The 16,752-nt window shown below is 43.2% G+C and overlaps 1 protein-coding gene across 3 annotated transcripts in view; it reads right to left on the reverse strand.

Annotated features, from left to right (window-relative positions):
• Window positions 1–16,101, reverse strand: part of TACC1 (transforming acidic coiled-coil containing protein 1) — a 79,031-nt gene extending 62,930 nt beyond the window's left edge. The window contains exons 1-2 of one of the 3 annotated variants that reach the window (XM_088152077.1): window positions 15,964–16,101; window positions 13,416–13,538 (exon numbers count right to left, since the gene is read on the reverse strand). Coding sequence is in view for 1 of the 3 variants with exons in the window: in XM_088152076.1 (XP_088008202.1) it covers window positions 4,854–4,960 (107 nt within the window). In the remaining 2 variants the exon portion in view is untranslated. Of the gene's footprint in view, window positions 1–4,853; window positions 5,081–13,415; window positions 13,639–15,963 lie in introns of those variants that run through there. The other 2 variants (XM_088152078.1, XM_088152076.1) reach the window with 2 other exon arrangements.
• Between the last annotated feature and the right edge of the window lie 651 nt (window positions 16,102–16,752).

Consider the following 16,752-nt stretch of genomic DNA (forward strand, 5'->3'; position numbering starts at 1 on the left):
CACCAGCACTGATGATGTTACCTAGTTGGGTAATGAAATGTCTGCAAGCAAACCGCCAAGCTCAGAGAGCACCAAGGACTCCACAAATATAATGGGATAATTGCAACATAGGTAAGTGATGAATGACAGACAGATTACACTCAGCCCATTTTAGATATAGCAAGAAACTAATCTTGTAATGTTTTCTTCTGCAACTAAGGCAACTGGGAGCTTACTGTGGCATTCTGGAAGCTGCAGTTGATGGACTGATTGATTTCTCTCACCATTATTTTCATGGCTGCTAAGCTAAAGGTGATAATCTTAAAATCATGATTTGGAAAGGATACTTCTGATGGGAACCTTTCACAAGAGTCCCTTGGAAAAATAATCAAGAGAGAAAAATATGATAAACAAACTCACATAATTTACTCTGACCAAGAAGTCATTGATATTATATTACCTTTATATATGAATTATAATGGCGTTGGGTGGCTTAGGCACATCCCATTTAAAATGTATATGCATTGAATTATGTTTATATTATACGAAGTTAATAAAATATATTAAAATGCACACACTTTTGAACAGCAGGCACGCGGCCCTATGCAGGAATCACAACCATGGGTATGGCTGAGATAGTTACATAGCTTATATTTTAAATTTAGTTCTGTTGAGTAGAAACAATTCAGTGACAGTTGTCAGTGTCACAGCCTCTGATATCAGGGAAGAACAGCTCATGTCCAAAAGGTTTCCTACAAGGCCTTAATTACACCAGAGACAGTTACACTATAAATCACAGTCAGCTCAAAAATGGTTCTTCTAATATATACAACTGCCAAGTTTTCCAAAGCCTATTGCCTAAGTAGCTATGTTCTAGTTAAAGATCTCTGGATTGCAAGGAAGACTCTGATTTAAGGGCAACAGAACTCTCTTTGCTCCGTAAATTCGTCATCACTATCTGGTTGCCAGGAGACAGCCAATGAGGAAGGGTAAAGCAAAGGACCAAGTAGAGTCATCTGTTTTGTGAAAGGCAGGAAGTTATCCAACAAAAGCCATAAAAAGTATGAAGGAATGCATCTTGCTACCCCTTCTCCTCAGAGATGATTTTTGTTTGGTGACATTTAGTCACTGACTGCATCAAATTCGTATGAATTCTAACAAGGAGCTGTGTCAAAAGAACAGCAAGGACTCGTTATCATAGATCCATCGTGACTCAAGCCTGTCATTGTGCAACAATCTTTCTGTACGTTCAAAACATGCCCCAGTTACCACTTCATTTTAGCAGCTGTGGGAGGAGCCGGTTGTGCAGATTTTCAGTGAAATTGTGAGCACCGGTTGCGTCCTGCTTGTCTGGAAAGATCATGGGGTCAATTGCAAATGGTGTAGATCTTTTGGTGCTAGGTAGAGGAGAAACCATGTTTCATTTCATTGTTTCATTTCAAGGTAGTGGTGCTAAAGGTCAGAAACAGTGTTGTTTCCTGTCACTTGGTTTTGAAAGTTAGATATGGGTTCCCGCACAACATTTTGCGATTATGCAAAACCTGCATGCGAGTTAAAATGAGAGTATCTAGGCTCACATGTTAGAATACCACATTTTGTTTAAACCATAGTTTGTTGAACTAACTACAGTTGTCCAGGTTCTCACATTACAGTGTCATAAACCATACTTTTCAAGCCACAGAGGCTAGGTTTGCACATCTTGCCCAATAACTGGATCCACATGTCTTCCTAAGTCATAATGCAGCTGAAAAGCAATGTTCAAGCTCAGTCATTGTGGTCAACAAGCCATTATTTGTCTTACCATATTCAAATCCAGTGAATGGTCCTTTAGTCAATAAGCCATGGTGAAGCAAACTACGGCTTCATGGGATGGGTGCCCAAATCACAGTAGGGCTTAATGTGATGTGTGAACCCAACCACTACCTTGGCATAATAGCCATGAGTTCTGCAACTAGGATAAAGGACATTCAAGGTCAGGGTTGGAATTTCATGGCTACACATCTCCTACATCTGCCTTTTACAGAAGAAACATATGAGTTTATCTATGAGTAGCTCCAAGGTTTTAAGCAGAAATCTTTCTCAGCTCTATCTGGAAGTCCGGAAAAGGAAACCATAAGGAAAACAGGATCTCCATCATTCAAGGACACCCTTATCCCACCAAAGGCTAGCGTGGGGTCAGCCAAGGCTCGGTCCCCTTCCAATGTTTCTAGCAACTGCTTCTTCACATTTTACTTGCTGCACTCCAGAAAGTCATTCTGGGACAAAGCCTAACTTCAGCATCATTTACATTTAAGTTTCATGCCAACGAAGCATAATACAAAAGCCAGAGTGGTGTAGTGGTTAAAGGCACTGGTCTAGAATTCAAGAGACTCTAAGTTTCTCAACCCTAAGAAAAAGGGAAACCACTTCTAAAAAATGTTGCCAAGAAAATTGCAGGGACTTGTTCATCAGGAATCAAGACTGACTCAAAGGCTAATAATAAATAATACTACTACTATACATTACCCTCCAGTCATGTGTTTAACACACTCCCATTTCCATCACAAAGTAATTTTTAATTTGACAATAACTCTAGGGACTACACCCAAGTTGCATACCTCTGTTTTAGCTGAAGATATCAGGACCAGAACTGGAAAGCCCACGTTCTGCAGTTGCCTTGTATTAAAAAATTAAGCACGGTTTCAGCTCAGTCTTCAAGGTGGAAAGAAACTATCTAGTCAAGATGACTCAATCAACATGACTCAAGAAAGACAGCTGTCACCATGTGTCAAAGGAGAGGTAGATGACATATCTTTGGTTGCACATAGGGGACTTCTGCTTTCCACATCATGGACTATTTTATCTGTAATCACCTTTTGCAGGAAAATGGAAGGCTAGAATCTACAATGTTCATGCCTTGTTTTTATCTCAGCAACATCTCAGTAATGACGTTCAGATTTCACAAAGAGCAAGATCAGGAGACACCTTGAATGAAGCTCAGTTCTGGTGACTGCATGGTCATCTCCATACAGTTACCAGTACAATAATATGGAATAATAATAACATTAATAATGAATTATTATAATATGGAAATTTGCTCTTCCTGGTGGTTTTCCATCCAAGTAATAACCGTACCCAACCCTGCTTTAACCACATTCTTAAAAGCAAGAAGAGATTTGAGGTGAGCTGCAGGATCACCTGCTCCATTCCCCAACATATGAATTCCCTTGACAGCTTCAACGATGACATCAGCATCAACATTAACTGTGGTTATAATGCACTGATTTCTATTGTTCTGGGAAGCCCACTAAGTGAAAAAAGAGATCTAAATAATATGCATGTACTATGGAGTCCTTGGTGCTCTCTGAGCTTGGTTATTTGCTTGCAGACGTTTCATTACCTGACTAGGTAACATCATCAGTGCTAGTGAATGTGGGGTTTGCTCCCTGTTTATGCACAGTAGATTGCCCTGCCAGTATTTTTTGGGGTGGGGGGGTTCTCCTTGGTAGTTCCTTGATTAGGGTATTGTTTTCTGCTTGATTGTTTGTCTGGTGTTAATCCCTGCTTATCTGTGTGTTGGCTGCTGGAGAGGACGTATTCTGGTCTTTTTGTTTCCTTCTTAGCTTTTTGATTGTCTCTTTTGAATGGTGGTAAATGTGATTTATCTCTATGTGTCTGTGCATGTACATCAACACAATATGCACCTATATCACAATATGCAACGCAATATGCATATACGTCAACCCAGATTTGTATTCAGTCCAAATACAAAAGTAAAGTTTCAAGCGTATTGGCCACCCATAATTAAAAGGGTGCTTAGGTTGAAAGGAGAACTCTCAACCAGGTTGTCATAAAAACAACAACTTGGTGCACGTGGAAGCTTAGCAGATATACGTTGGCCTATGCCTCACGAAACTTATTAGCCATTTGCAGGATCACAAGTCAGATTTCAAAGGCTTCCATTTCAAAGGCTAAAATCCACAAGGCCCTTTCCAGAAAGTAAGTAGCACTGAACCTCATGGATCTGTCATTTTTTTCCAAACAAAAACACCAGAGAGTCTTTGCATTCTCTGTTTATGGGGATACAATCCCTAATGCCCCAGAATACATGGAATTGGTGCAAAAACGTGTCACAAGAGAATAAGCTAATAAGAGCAGGGCAGTTTATAATCACTGGCTTGCAAAGGGTGCTGAAGATAGGGGAACATTTGTGGACTGAGCTACCTCTGCGATCTGACTAACCTAGATACACACAGGATTTTTAAGTCCCACTGACTTCTACAGGGCTTCCTCCCAGGTATCTGACAGTTCAGTTTGCAGCAAACATCAGCTGGACTTCTGTTTGGGGCAGAAGTCTAAAGCCCCACTGAATAGAACTGAAGCCAGCCTGGTGTACAGGTGTACCAAATGTTGAATCCAACTTGTTGGGTTCATGCAACACGCAAACCCAAAGAGACCCTCTCCTGTTTAGCAGGGTGTATAAACCCAGTTCACCATTTCAGAATGTTCTGTGAAGCTGGCTAACAGATCAACCAACCAATAAACCACGGCTGAGCAGACCATGATTTGGAGTGAAGCACGAAGCCAACCACAGTCAAGGTAAGAGTTCCCAGAGATGAAAACCATCCAATGCCGTGCCAGATGACCTTAGAAGATAAAAGAAAGCCCCCCCCCCTTCCTAGTAGAGTCCTCTTATTAATTACCACCCACGACGCTCGCGAGTTTTGATTAGGTTTGATTTTGGTTCGGAGGTGTGGCTATAAAAGCCTCGCTTTGCCACAATAGGAACTGTCACGCTTGCCAAACTTTCTTCCCGCAACAGCAAGATCGGGGACCGCGGGGGGATGGAGTGAGGTGGGCCTGCCTCCCGCGCCCGCTGCCCCGCCTGCACTTACCCGGCGGCCCCCTCCAGCCTGCCGCGGGGGCTCTGCTCTGCCCGAGCCCCAGAAGGAAGAGCCGCAGACGGGGGCTGCGGCTCGCCCCGGCTCTGGAGCCCCCCCATGGTCTCCCACTCCCTCGGGACCAGCGCAGCCCAAGAACGGGCCAGCCCGGCGGGGCGTTAGCTCCGGCTGCTCCCGGAGGACTTGACGCGCCCAGCTCCGGGAGGGGAGGGGAGGGGAGGGGAGGGGAGGGCCAGGCAAACAGGCGCGGAAGGGCGAAGTTCAGCCCCCGCGCTCAGCTAAGGAGCAGCTTGGCGGGGAAGGGAACTTGGCGGGCGGAGGAGGCCGGCGTCTCTGCACCGGCCCCGCCAGAAGCCCGGAGTGGCGAGCCTCCTTGTGCAAACAGAGAAGGGGACGCTGGCTGGGTGCGCGCCTGGACGGCTGCGGGGCGGCGCGCTGGCACGGCCGGGCAGCGGGCGCCGAGGGCAGGAGCGCCAGAGCTGCAACTCCCAAGGGCCGGGTACCGCAGCCGCCGCTCAGCGAAACCGCCCCGCCACGGCTTCGTCCCGGACGCGAGCCCGGCAAACCGGGGGAGAAAGCTGGCTGGGGCTTGGCGGGCGCCTTCAGAAGCGCAGGAGCCGCAGAAGCTTTCCGCGGCGGGCTCGAGGGGGCTCCAGGCCCGGCCGGCCGCAGAAGTGGGAGGGGGACTGGCCCCGATCCGCCGGAGGTCTTTTCAGCAAGCTCAGACGACGTCCAGCACCATAACCAGGCGTAGAGAGTAGTAAGAGAGTTGACCTTGACAGAAACACGCAAGAACCTCCATAAACAAAGAAGGCCGAAATATTCTCGGGAATCGGCCCAGGCAGGCTGCTCCCTTCTTGCTTCAAACTGGAGCCTCAGGAGGCGGAGGAGGGAAAACGCAATCAGGCTTGCCAGATTCGGTGACTGTAGACCGGTCTTTCTCCAAGTATGGTCCTAGGACCCCTGGGGGTCCCTCAAGACCCTCTCGGCGTCCGTGAAATCAAAATTATTGGCCAGGCTATGTTGAAAAAGAATACAAGATTAAAATCCCATCAACCAATCATGAGAAGCAGCAGCGGGTGGGTCAATTTTAAATGTAACCCATGCAAGCCAAAGGTCTTTTGGGGTCCTCCATAATTTTTAAAGGTGGGAAGGGGTCCTGGGAGAGAGAAGTTTTAAGAAACAGTGCTATGGACTATTTCAGTGAAGGGTAATTCTAGTCTTCTGATAGAGTTGATTTTCTGGTCTGGTCTACCTAGTGGGGCTGACACCACCAACCGCGATGGAGCTCTGAGTGATTTGAAAACCCAGCCTGGCTCAGAGTATCCTGTGAAGCAAGGAACAAGGGTTAAATAAATCATAATTACCTTTTCTCCCCAGCCATAAGAGCAATCTGACATGTAGGAATTCAATGGGTAAAGCATCACTCCTGATTTCAAACCGCTGCCAAGAAAATCCATTGTAAGCTGTGATGATTTAATCTGTGCTTCTATATCATTGCACCAATATGAATTGTGTCATTTGCACTGTTTGCATGATGCCACTTGCTCACACTCCCCATGTCTATCCTTCACAAGAGAAATCACTGACCAAGCTCACAGGTATGGCAACCCATTAACCATGATTTATTGAATAATCCACCATTGCTTGGATTCACCCAAGACCTTAAGCAGTAAACATGGTTTACAAACCATAATGGCTAAGCTAGTTCTTGGCTAAACCAAAACCAATCACTTCATAGGTTGACAAAATTGCTGGTTTTACACAACGTGCTTGACTGGGTTACTGAATCAAATGACTACCTGGGTTTGCAGAAGATACTGCATTATACTGGCCAATAGGCTGGATTTACACAACATACTAAGACAGACCGACCAACCTTCTATAAGGACTCACAGACCCATTTTATAACTCCCTATTGGATAAAATACCCAGGAAATTCTGATATTTTGTATGTACAGATGTTGCTATCTGATCAGTATGATTTAGTTTCTGTGAATGTAGCTAATTTTTTTATACCGTCTGTAAAATTAGGCAGATTTTGATGGTGCACTGATGATCCCACCATTAATATTATCATGTTTTGTTTCATTTTAATGCATTTTTATTAGTATTTGTACAAATTTGTATTTTATTTGTAATTCTGATCTGTGACCATAATAAAAGATTGATTGATTGATTGATAAAATTGGCATGTGTGTGTGTGTGTGTGTGTGTGTGTGTGTATGTATGTATGTATGTGTATATATATATATATATATATATATATGATTTGTTTAAATATGTGATATGAACCCAGATGTTGTCAGAACCTTGACACTGTCTTCCAAGCCGACTTGCCAGTGATACTGTAGTGGGAAAGGGAGACGTTTTGCTCAGCAGATATTGAAGACCACGTTGCAAGTGCTCACTTGGAAATTTCATTGCTAGAGTATGTCTTCCCCTATCTTTTATTTCATTACCGTGAAGAATCAGAATTTAAGCCCCTGGGTAGGTTGGCCTTCAGAATGAGAGCAGGGTCAGGCACAATTGTTCTTTTAATCCCAAAACTCATCTCTTCCCAAGGCGGCAAGATAGAACTTGATTTTAGGACCATTTGTATAATATGGCTGCCTGTTCTGGATGGGTTGGTCACATCTGCCTATTGGGAAAATAGTTCTGTACTCGCAAGCTGTGTGCTGAAAGCAAAGCTGTGCGGCAGCAGAGTCATAACGCAGTTTTGATTTAGGGTGTTGTGTGGCCCCAGCTAATGTGGCTTGCAAACCATGTGTTCTGGGTTAAGGCATTAAAATCTAGCCAATTGCCATTTATTCAGTCAACCATGAGTGAACAAGCCAATGCTTAGCCTCACATATGAACCCCATCCATGTAATTCCTCCAGGCACTTGATTTTAATACTGCTCTCTTTCTTCTTTAATAAAGACACTTTCTTAGTTGTACTGTGCATTTTGAGTTTGCTTTGACTCTAATGTTGCAATCTGTTGGTTATGATTAGCTGTCTTCAGGCAAGATATACATTTAACAAACAGCCCACGTTGTTTACGTAATGATTCCCTAAGCATCCTTTTCTTCCTCAAGCTCTTTCCTGCAACATGCTTGCCTCGATGAACAGATATGGAATATTCTTGGGTTCTCATAATTCTCTTGTAATATTTATTGTACTGGTGACTTTTTTATAATAAAATCCAAAAAGAAACCAGGTAAGCATACAATAACCCAATGGAACCCCTGTGATCTCTCATTCTTCTCAATTGCTATCCAACTAGAACCCTGGTAAATAAATTCAGCAGCAAAAAATGCTTAAGTCAGAGTCATTCTCTGAGAGGGTTTACAACATGTTTTAAGCCAAAATATGGTTTGTTGCTTCTGATTCTGCTTGCACAACATGTACATTAATAGTTAAACGAATTAATCTAATTATGTGGATTTGTGACATACCAAACTATCAACTATTTATATGGACATGGTTTGAATAACACACTAACCTAACACATAGATAGAGTGTATTATGTGATGCCACCACATGGGTTTATTCAACAAATCGTAGTTAAGCAAATTAGAGCTTAGCATGCTATGTGAACACAGCCAGGGAGTGTGTCATGATTGAGCAAGGGTTCAACCCCAAGTCTTCCAAATCCTAGCTTAACCGGTTCTAAATTAAATACAGGATCATAGCATTAAAAGACAGTGCTTATAACGTCAATTAAAAACAACAACAACACTTAGTTTTACAATATTTACACAGCCAAGCATCTCAAGGATATTTTAAAATGAGCTTAATTTATGGAACATAAACAATGTAAAATAATCTCAGGTTTAATTGTGAAAAGCTAGTTCATGCTTTCCTGCAGAGTTCGACCCTATCGCCCATCTAGTTAAACCTCTCCTTGCCGTACACAAGTGCACAATCTCTTGTACAAGAGTCTAATTCTTCAATTTAAACAAAGTCTCCACTGCTGATAGCCTTACAAGTAGCAGCAATGCTGCATTCAACCACTTCAAAACTCACCAACCGTTTTACTTTTCCCACAGTGCCATGATCTAGCTTGTTCCAGGGCAGTATTTCTCGCCCTCAGCAACTTCAAGATTCCCCATGCTGGCTGGGGAATTCTGGGAGTTGGTCCACAGATCTGGAAGTTGCTGAGGTTAGGAAACACTGTCTAGGGCATGGTGGGAAATCCCAAACAGATGATGATCTGGAGCTACCAAATATCAGGCCAGAAGCAGATGCCGGATGACAAGAGTAGTAGCCATGAGTATTAATAGTCAGCAGTAGCAGTGATACTAATGAGTTAATAACATGGTTTTATCAAAGGAGGCTTATTCTTAAATATGCATACTTAAGAGTGCAGTCTTTAACTTCAGCTTAAAATATCAGATTTTTAAAAAACACCACCCCTTTCCTCACTGTATCTAAGTCACAACCTGTGAAAGCAAACCACCCCCTAAGGCAGTGTTTCTGAACCTCAGCAACTTGAAGATGTGTGGACTTCAACTCCCAGAATTCCCCATGCTGGCTGGGGAATTCTGGGAGTTGAAGTCCACACATCTTCAAGTTGCTGAGGTTCAGAAATACTGCACTAAGGAGGCCAGTGCTAAAAGCACATTGTAGAGTGTAGGTTCTTATGCCCTAGTTGCAGCTTGCAAGCTCTTTGAATAACTGTAATGATTTTTGATGACTGATGGCTGAAGCTCACGGAGAAAATTTGGCCATTTTGAATATGTTAAGACAACGAGAAAAAAGTTAGGGTGGCTTTTGTAAGCTAGAGGGCAAGATGCCCTTGTGTGGGGAAGAGAGTGGGAGGGAAGAGCACACATCCTGCTCTTCTTGTGGCCCTAATTCTACTTCATAAGCGTGCACTGGTTCTTGATGAGTCTGACTGCTCAGCTTGTGCGTTGGTCGATAAATACTTGATTACATGTCCCATTCCTTTGGGCTAGTCTCCTTCCCTGACTCTTGTCCCTGTTCCACTAAGAAGTCACCATTGCCAAAGGTTGCCAGTAGAACTGCTCATCCTCTGATGTTTGGAGGAACACCATGCCCAAAGCAATATTAAGTTGCAGCTACGTATTCCTTGACTTGGGGAGATTCACGGTGGACGTATGGCCAAAAGGTCCTACTTTGACACAGAAGAAGAAGAAGAGCATAGGTGGTGACTGTAGAGTAAAACAACTCTCCAACCTAGGCTAGATGAAGAAAGATCTTTCATGGGAAAGGAAGGGCTAGTTTTTGGCAGATAGTTTGTTTTTATCCTTCTTATTGGAAGTTTTGTTTGTTTCGTGGGAGACTTGTGGAAGTTTTAAGCTGTTCGATTTATATTCTGCGTAAGACACCAAAGAGTCATTTTGGTTGTAGTAGGGTAGAAACGTGTGAAATCAAATCAATCAAATACCTGGATTTTAAAAGAAGCCAGCAAATACCTGTAATGGCTCTAAAATTGTTCATTTTCTGATCAGACCTCTCCCCCCCAAAAAAACTTCTAATGCCTACAACACAAAATTTGCTAAATAGCAAAGTCAGTAACTGAAAAGTTGGGATGCATTTCACTCATTCTTTTCTTCAGATATCCTGCAGACGAACAGCCTAGGCAGTTTGGCTCCTGAAGTCACCGCAAGAGCCTGATATCATCCCAGGAATTCATTGTATGCTTTCTCCAGGAAGTGCTTTTCTAATACTTTGAATAACAGGGAATTCTGCCAAGGGGCAGGACCAATTCTTTTCCCCTTTCCAACAAATCAGCCCTCCTAACTTTAAAGGAAAACGTGTGGATCAGGCTGCTAGTTGCTTTTGATCTCAAGAGTGTCAGGTTCGTAGTAAAAACAATAGTGACTTGAAAAGGAGCTATGGAAACTACTGGCTGTTTTTGTGTAGCACACTTTACAAGTGACTGAATTAGCCCATTTTCTGAGTGTGCACACACACTGAACCATCAACTGTCCCAACAGGATGGGTTTGCTCAATGCAGTGAGCCACAAAAAAATTAAGCAAGGTTGAAACTAACCACGTGTATCTTGTGCAAAGGGCAATAACTAGATCTTCAAATGATCTCATTAAGCAACGTGCAAATACAGCCAAAGAGAGAGAGATTGTGCATGTATGTGAGAAAGAGAGACTGACTGGGTTTATCCATCACATTAAGGTAGGTTTGATTACTTAGAGTTTATATAACAAACCACAATTAGCTCGGTTCACACATCACACCAAGCCATAAGGCAGAGGTGGGCAACCTTAAATGCCCAGAGGCCATATCTAACATTTTTTAGGAGTGCTAGTATTGCAATAGGCAGAGTGACAGTCACATATATGAACAGGGCCAGGGTGTTCTGACTTTTTTAGGATTTGACGAAAATCTGAGAGTTTGTTTCGTGAACTAATTCTATTTCACAGTTCCACTAGAGTGTTTTTGTGTTCTTGCCTCAAAATAATGGGAACTGCAAGTTGGAGGAGAATTTGGAAGCCACATCCAATCCTGGGGCCTCTGGTTGCACACCCCAGCTATAAACCATGGTTTTTAAACCACAATGACTGGGCTGCATATATTTGGATGGCCACCAGATGGGAGTGAAGAGATACAGAACACTCCAGCATTTTGCATCTGCAGACCAGATCTAGTAGCCCTGGTTCACACAACAAGCAAAGCTGAAACCCAACAAATTACATCATGGTTTACCATGATATGTAAAACCATCCTGCATGTTAGAAGACCTGATGGTACTGTATTTGACATCATGAGGGTGCTAACTTAATGAGAGAGTGTCTGCTTTGTATGCAGTAGGTCCTGTGATGTCCAGCTAAAAGGATTGGGGAAGAGAAGATGGACAGATCTTCTGTCTGTGGGCTTGTAGAGCTACAGGCTGAATGCTGAACAAGAAGAAACCACAATTATGGGAGATCAACTTGGGGAATGCCGATGGAGGCCACACTGAGCCTGGAGGACCACAATATGACATTTTAAATGCTACATTCAATCCATACAGATACTAGAGCAAACATTTAAGGCCAATAACCAGCTGAAGCCTTCGGCACTGTGGTTGGGTTCACATATCATGCTAGGTCCTGGGTTTCTTATCCATTAATAAATGGCCAATAACTGAATGCATGAAACACCCTGAACAAAAATAAGGTTAGAAATCGGAATGATAGAATCCATGCAAAATGTTAAGATTAAATTACATAAATGCCTGCGTCTGCTTAGAGTGTGGTGCAAAACCACATTGTCTATCTCAAATCCATGTACATGGATATGTCTGTATGCACAAATTCTGCTTGAGGAGAATCTATTTTCTATCAACAATTATATGCTGAGATTTGTCTAAACTATGTTTATTGAAGTATATTGGCAGAATGTACTTTGTATCATCTGTGGTTGTTTTTTCTAGGACTTTTCAGCGTAAGTTTTAGGAATAGTTGAATATGTCCATTTCCAGTTTCTCATTCTTGAAAATAACTCATTTCACTTTCTCTTAACTGTTAACATCTCATGCTGGCAATTCTGTTTGCTAAATGTAACACGTATTTATTTTTTAGCAACAAAACGTGTACGCATTTCTCCAAACCTGTGCATTTTTACTTGCAATTTAGCTTAACATACACCACTCTTATAGACAACGTCTCCTAACGTAGCGCATGCTGTACATTGTGTTCATAAGATCTGTTTTAATCTATGTATTGCAATTATACCTCACCTTTCTCTGTGAGCCCCATGGTCACGTGGGGACTTGAAACTGGGATAGTAAGGCGTTAGTCTGGTATGGGGGAGATTCAGGTTCTAGTCCATTCTCAACCAAGGAAGCCCTCTGGGTGACTTTAAGTCATCACTCTCTCCCAGCCCAAGAGCCAGGGTGGTCTAGAGGAGAAGATGCTGGACTAGGAGCAGGGAGGCCTGGGTTCGAGTCCCCCCTCAGCCGTGGAAGCTCAGTGGAGTACTTTGGGCCTGTCCATTTTCTCAGCCCAGCCCACCTACAGGGCTATTGTGAGGAAAAACAGGAGTGTATAATAGACAAAAGGCAGTCTATACACCTAACAAATGAATAAATAAATATTAAAAATAAAACATTTTATTTATTTATTTATATTTCGAATTTAGGCACGGCCCATCTCACTCCAAGAGCGACTCCCGGCGGTTTACAATAAAACGAGAAGAAATCCTAGTTAAAATCCAATCCAAAGAACGTTCTTAAATAAATAATACCTTCCAAGGCAAAAATATACTTTTTCATACACTCTTTCTCTTCACGCCCAGCCTTCTATTGGCAAACGGCATTGCAAAATTAGGCAAAATGCGAACGGGGTTGGTGTGCAGATGAAAAAGAATCTAGATTTCGGTGGGTTTGCATTCTGCTGGGAACAATATCTCCCATCTCTACTTGCAGAATCATGAACGCTCAGAAAAATGAGCTGGGTTTCCACACAGTTCCCTGGTTGCACAAACAGATCCAGGATACACCCTAGCCAGACCCCAAGAGAAAGAGAGGCACCACCTTTCACACCAAGCTTCACATATCTGTACTTTTTAAAAACATCAAGCCGCCCAAGAGACGGATACCCTAACTTACCTTCCCCCCTGCAGTCTGGGGCGGCCTCAGCAGGCGCACCATTCCCGTCTTAGGGCTTTCGGGTTCCCAAGCCCTCCTCGCACGTTCTCAGTGCTCTTCAACTCCTGCCACCGTGTGCCCAGCCTGTCAGCAAAGAAGCAGATGGAAATGATTAGCCCCAAAGCTGAAGGCCGGAAAGTTCCAGTATTCCCAAAGCTGGAAAATGAGCAAACTCTGAGCCTTCTGTTGCTCTCCTGCCTCGGGGCAGCCTTTCCGAACAGTCCTGCAGAGTCTGACTAAGTGCGGTATCCTTCCATAATGTGCACTGTTTCTTGAAATGACGCTTGGGAACTCTTAATCACATTTTCTGAGAGCCTCTCCAAAGCCAACCAGGATGCTCACGGAGGCCGGGAGAAGCCTCTCCAGCTGCTGGGAAGCTGTGAAACACCCCTTTAACTGATCTAATGTCACCATTTATCCTTATTCTCATCTTGCTGTCAGAAGTCTTTACTGTTCTATCCCAGAGGTGCATCAAGGGAGGCCAGGAGGCTGCCTGCACCCCCCAAAATATTACAGACCTCCAGGAATTGCTTCCTAACTTTGCTTTTTAAGGAAGACAATTCAACTCAAAGTTCTCTATTGCCTCTTTTATGCAGCACCCAAAACAAAAATGTTTGGCTATATTATTGGCAGATTAGCAGCCTCTGAAACAGAGCGTATTAACCTTTTCTGAGCAGACACATTTCCTTATTTTAGTAATCTAATAGCTCTTCTTACCTCACTGTCTGCTAACACTGAAAAGAAATTTGTTAATTTTACTAGATACTGGGGTAAGTTGTAACTCTTGGCTTAATTTTGTTACTTGCCTTTAAAGCTGTAATTTTAGCCATTCTTTGGGCTTGTGTTGCTGTAGTTATAAGTTAAGTAACTTAAGATATAAGTTGTTCATGTCTTAATATGTTATGACTTGGGGTTACAGCAATAAGAGTCTCATTCGGTGGAGGTTATTGGTGGCTGGGGCTTGAGAACGGAGGAGGGAGGGGGGAAATGGGGGGCAAAGAGTACCCTAAAACTGACTTTAGAATTTCAGCCTCTCTCCAGGTTGGTGAGAGAGAAAAAAAGATGGAAGGAAGGGTACAGATCCTTGTGCTTTGGGAACATTACCATTCATAGGGGTGTTGTGAATTCACTAGGTGGGCTCGCACAACACGCTGAAGGGTAACCTGTTAGCAAAACACAACTGCTGTGTTTCCATAATGTAAATAACCCACATGCCACATTGTCATCACTGATTCTTACCACACTGTAAGACAAAGATTGAGTTAGGACCACTCTCTATTTTAGTCTAGTTTAGGGCATTGTGTGAATTCAGCTAATCTGTGCTATTCTGTGCCCTTTCCTCTTCCTCAGAGTTTGCCTTTCTGCAATGAAACTGTTTGTAAGTAGAGAAAAGCATCAGCTGGAAGCTAAGGAGTAAAACACTAAATCTTTCCCCTCATCTTTCATTTCTTTTTCTGTCATGGGGGGGTGTCTGCAAAGAAAGTCAAGATGGTGACTCTCGTGCTGCAGTCAAAGCTCTGCCTGCTTTTTATGGACAGTGATGCACCATCCTGACTTGTTTGACCATCTCCAGAAGATGCCTTGGTCTAATAAGTGTGGTATTTAATACTAGGATCTGAATTTATGTCACCCTTCCACATGGAAAGTGTGCTTAAGAAGACTTAGGAAAGGCACTGTCCAGAAGAGATCACTCAGGTGATAAGCAAATACAGACATAAATCAAAAACGTCTCATCCAGACATCCTCCAGAGCTGTTGGATCGACCCCCATTTGTTTGGGAATTCTGGAGTTGAAGTCTAATACATTTCAAAAGTGCCAGGCTGGGTACCTCCTTGCCAATTCAGATGCTATTCCTGATCCCCACCCTTCTGCTGGACTGCTCTGTTGCCCATCAGCCACTGCTATAGCTTCAGGATGTGCCCTCCTTGATGAGACTGAACAGCCACAAAAATTACTTCATGGTTTCCTACAACCACATCTTCTGGATCAGGGCTGGAGGTTAGCAGAGATGAGGCATGTTTGGCCCTTCACTGCCCCCCAAGTGAGCAGGCTCTCTTGCAGACCAAGCTAGAATAGAGAGCCCTGTTTGTGTAGTGTAGAGTTTCACAAACTGTGTTGGAACCCCAGGCTTCCAAGAGAGATGAAGATTTTTTTTTTTAAGTTCACTTGAAAGTAGCTCCTTTTCTATCATAGAGTTTTGCCTCTTGAGCAGGGATTTCCTTTTTTTTTAACTGGTTCCACAGGCTGAAAAAGTTTGAACCCCCCAGTCTGGTGAGTGGGTGAGTCTTCTTTTGTGGAATCTGTTTGGCAACTTAAGGGACAAGAAAATTTTTCTCTTCTGTTTTGGACCGTCAAGATTTGCAGGCAGTGAGGAAAGTCTGGGAGAAAAGTTGTCTCTGTCCCCCAAACATTGATCGATTTTTCATCTTTAGTCTGAAGTTAAAACATAACTCTCCAAGATTACTCAACACACACACACATACACATCCCATCCCAGTTTCATTCCTACCTTTCTCCAGTTGCAAAGGGTTTTCTTGCTTGCTTGCAGAAGAACAGCCCAGAAGAGAAAGGAAGAGGCACAGAAGGAGCTTGAAGGGAGGAAGGGGGCAAGCAGGAGGCAAGGAAGGGGTGGCCCTGGGGTCTTGCTCAGAAAGAGACATGCTTTGGGTCAGAGGAAAAGGAAATGCTGTAATCTTTGGCAAAAGGGAATTTGATGGTGCCTTTGGGAGGTCTCGGCCAGACGGCTTGTGCTGAGCCTCGCAAGGTCCTGGCATTTGGAAAGCTTTGGGGGTTTTGCCTTGCAAGTTAAAATCCAGGTTGGATTTGGTAGATACTTTTCCCACCCCTCACCTTCTTTTTTTTTACCATTCTAATAAGAGCACAATTGGTGTCATGCCGTAAAAATGCACACTTGGCGAGAAGGAGGCCTCTCCTGCAGGAAGAACAGTCTGCTCCAAGTATTTGTACAAATGACTTGTTTTCCTTTTTCCCCAGTTTATGAAATGCTCTGTGTGTGTGTGTGTGTGAAATGAGGCTGCTGCTCCCTCCTCTGTTGTAACTTTTCAGATGGACATCAGGTAGATCAGAATCAAGACTTGATCAGCAGGAGACGCAGAAGGTTTTGGGGTGGTTTGTTTTCTGTTTTACGTCCACTAAAAAAAAATGAAAAACAAATAGCAGCAATAAAGTGTTGAAATGAAGCCAACTTGTATTAATTCGTAAAAGGGTAGGAAACTTCATTCAGCTCCTATGCTTGATCTCAAGTTTTGATTTGTTATTTTAAGCACATGTCTTTTGC

This window comes from Python bivittatus, unplaced genomic scaffold (genome assembly GCF_059951505.1).
Source record: "Python bivittatus isolate LINGU-HERP-01145 unplaced genomic scaffold, Pbiv_v1 ctg000680_np1212, whole genome shotgun sequence".
NCBI classification, from domain to species: domain Eukaryota; kingdom Metazoa; phylum Chordata; class Lepidosauria; order Squamata; family Pythonidae; genus Python; species Python bivittatus.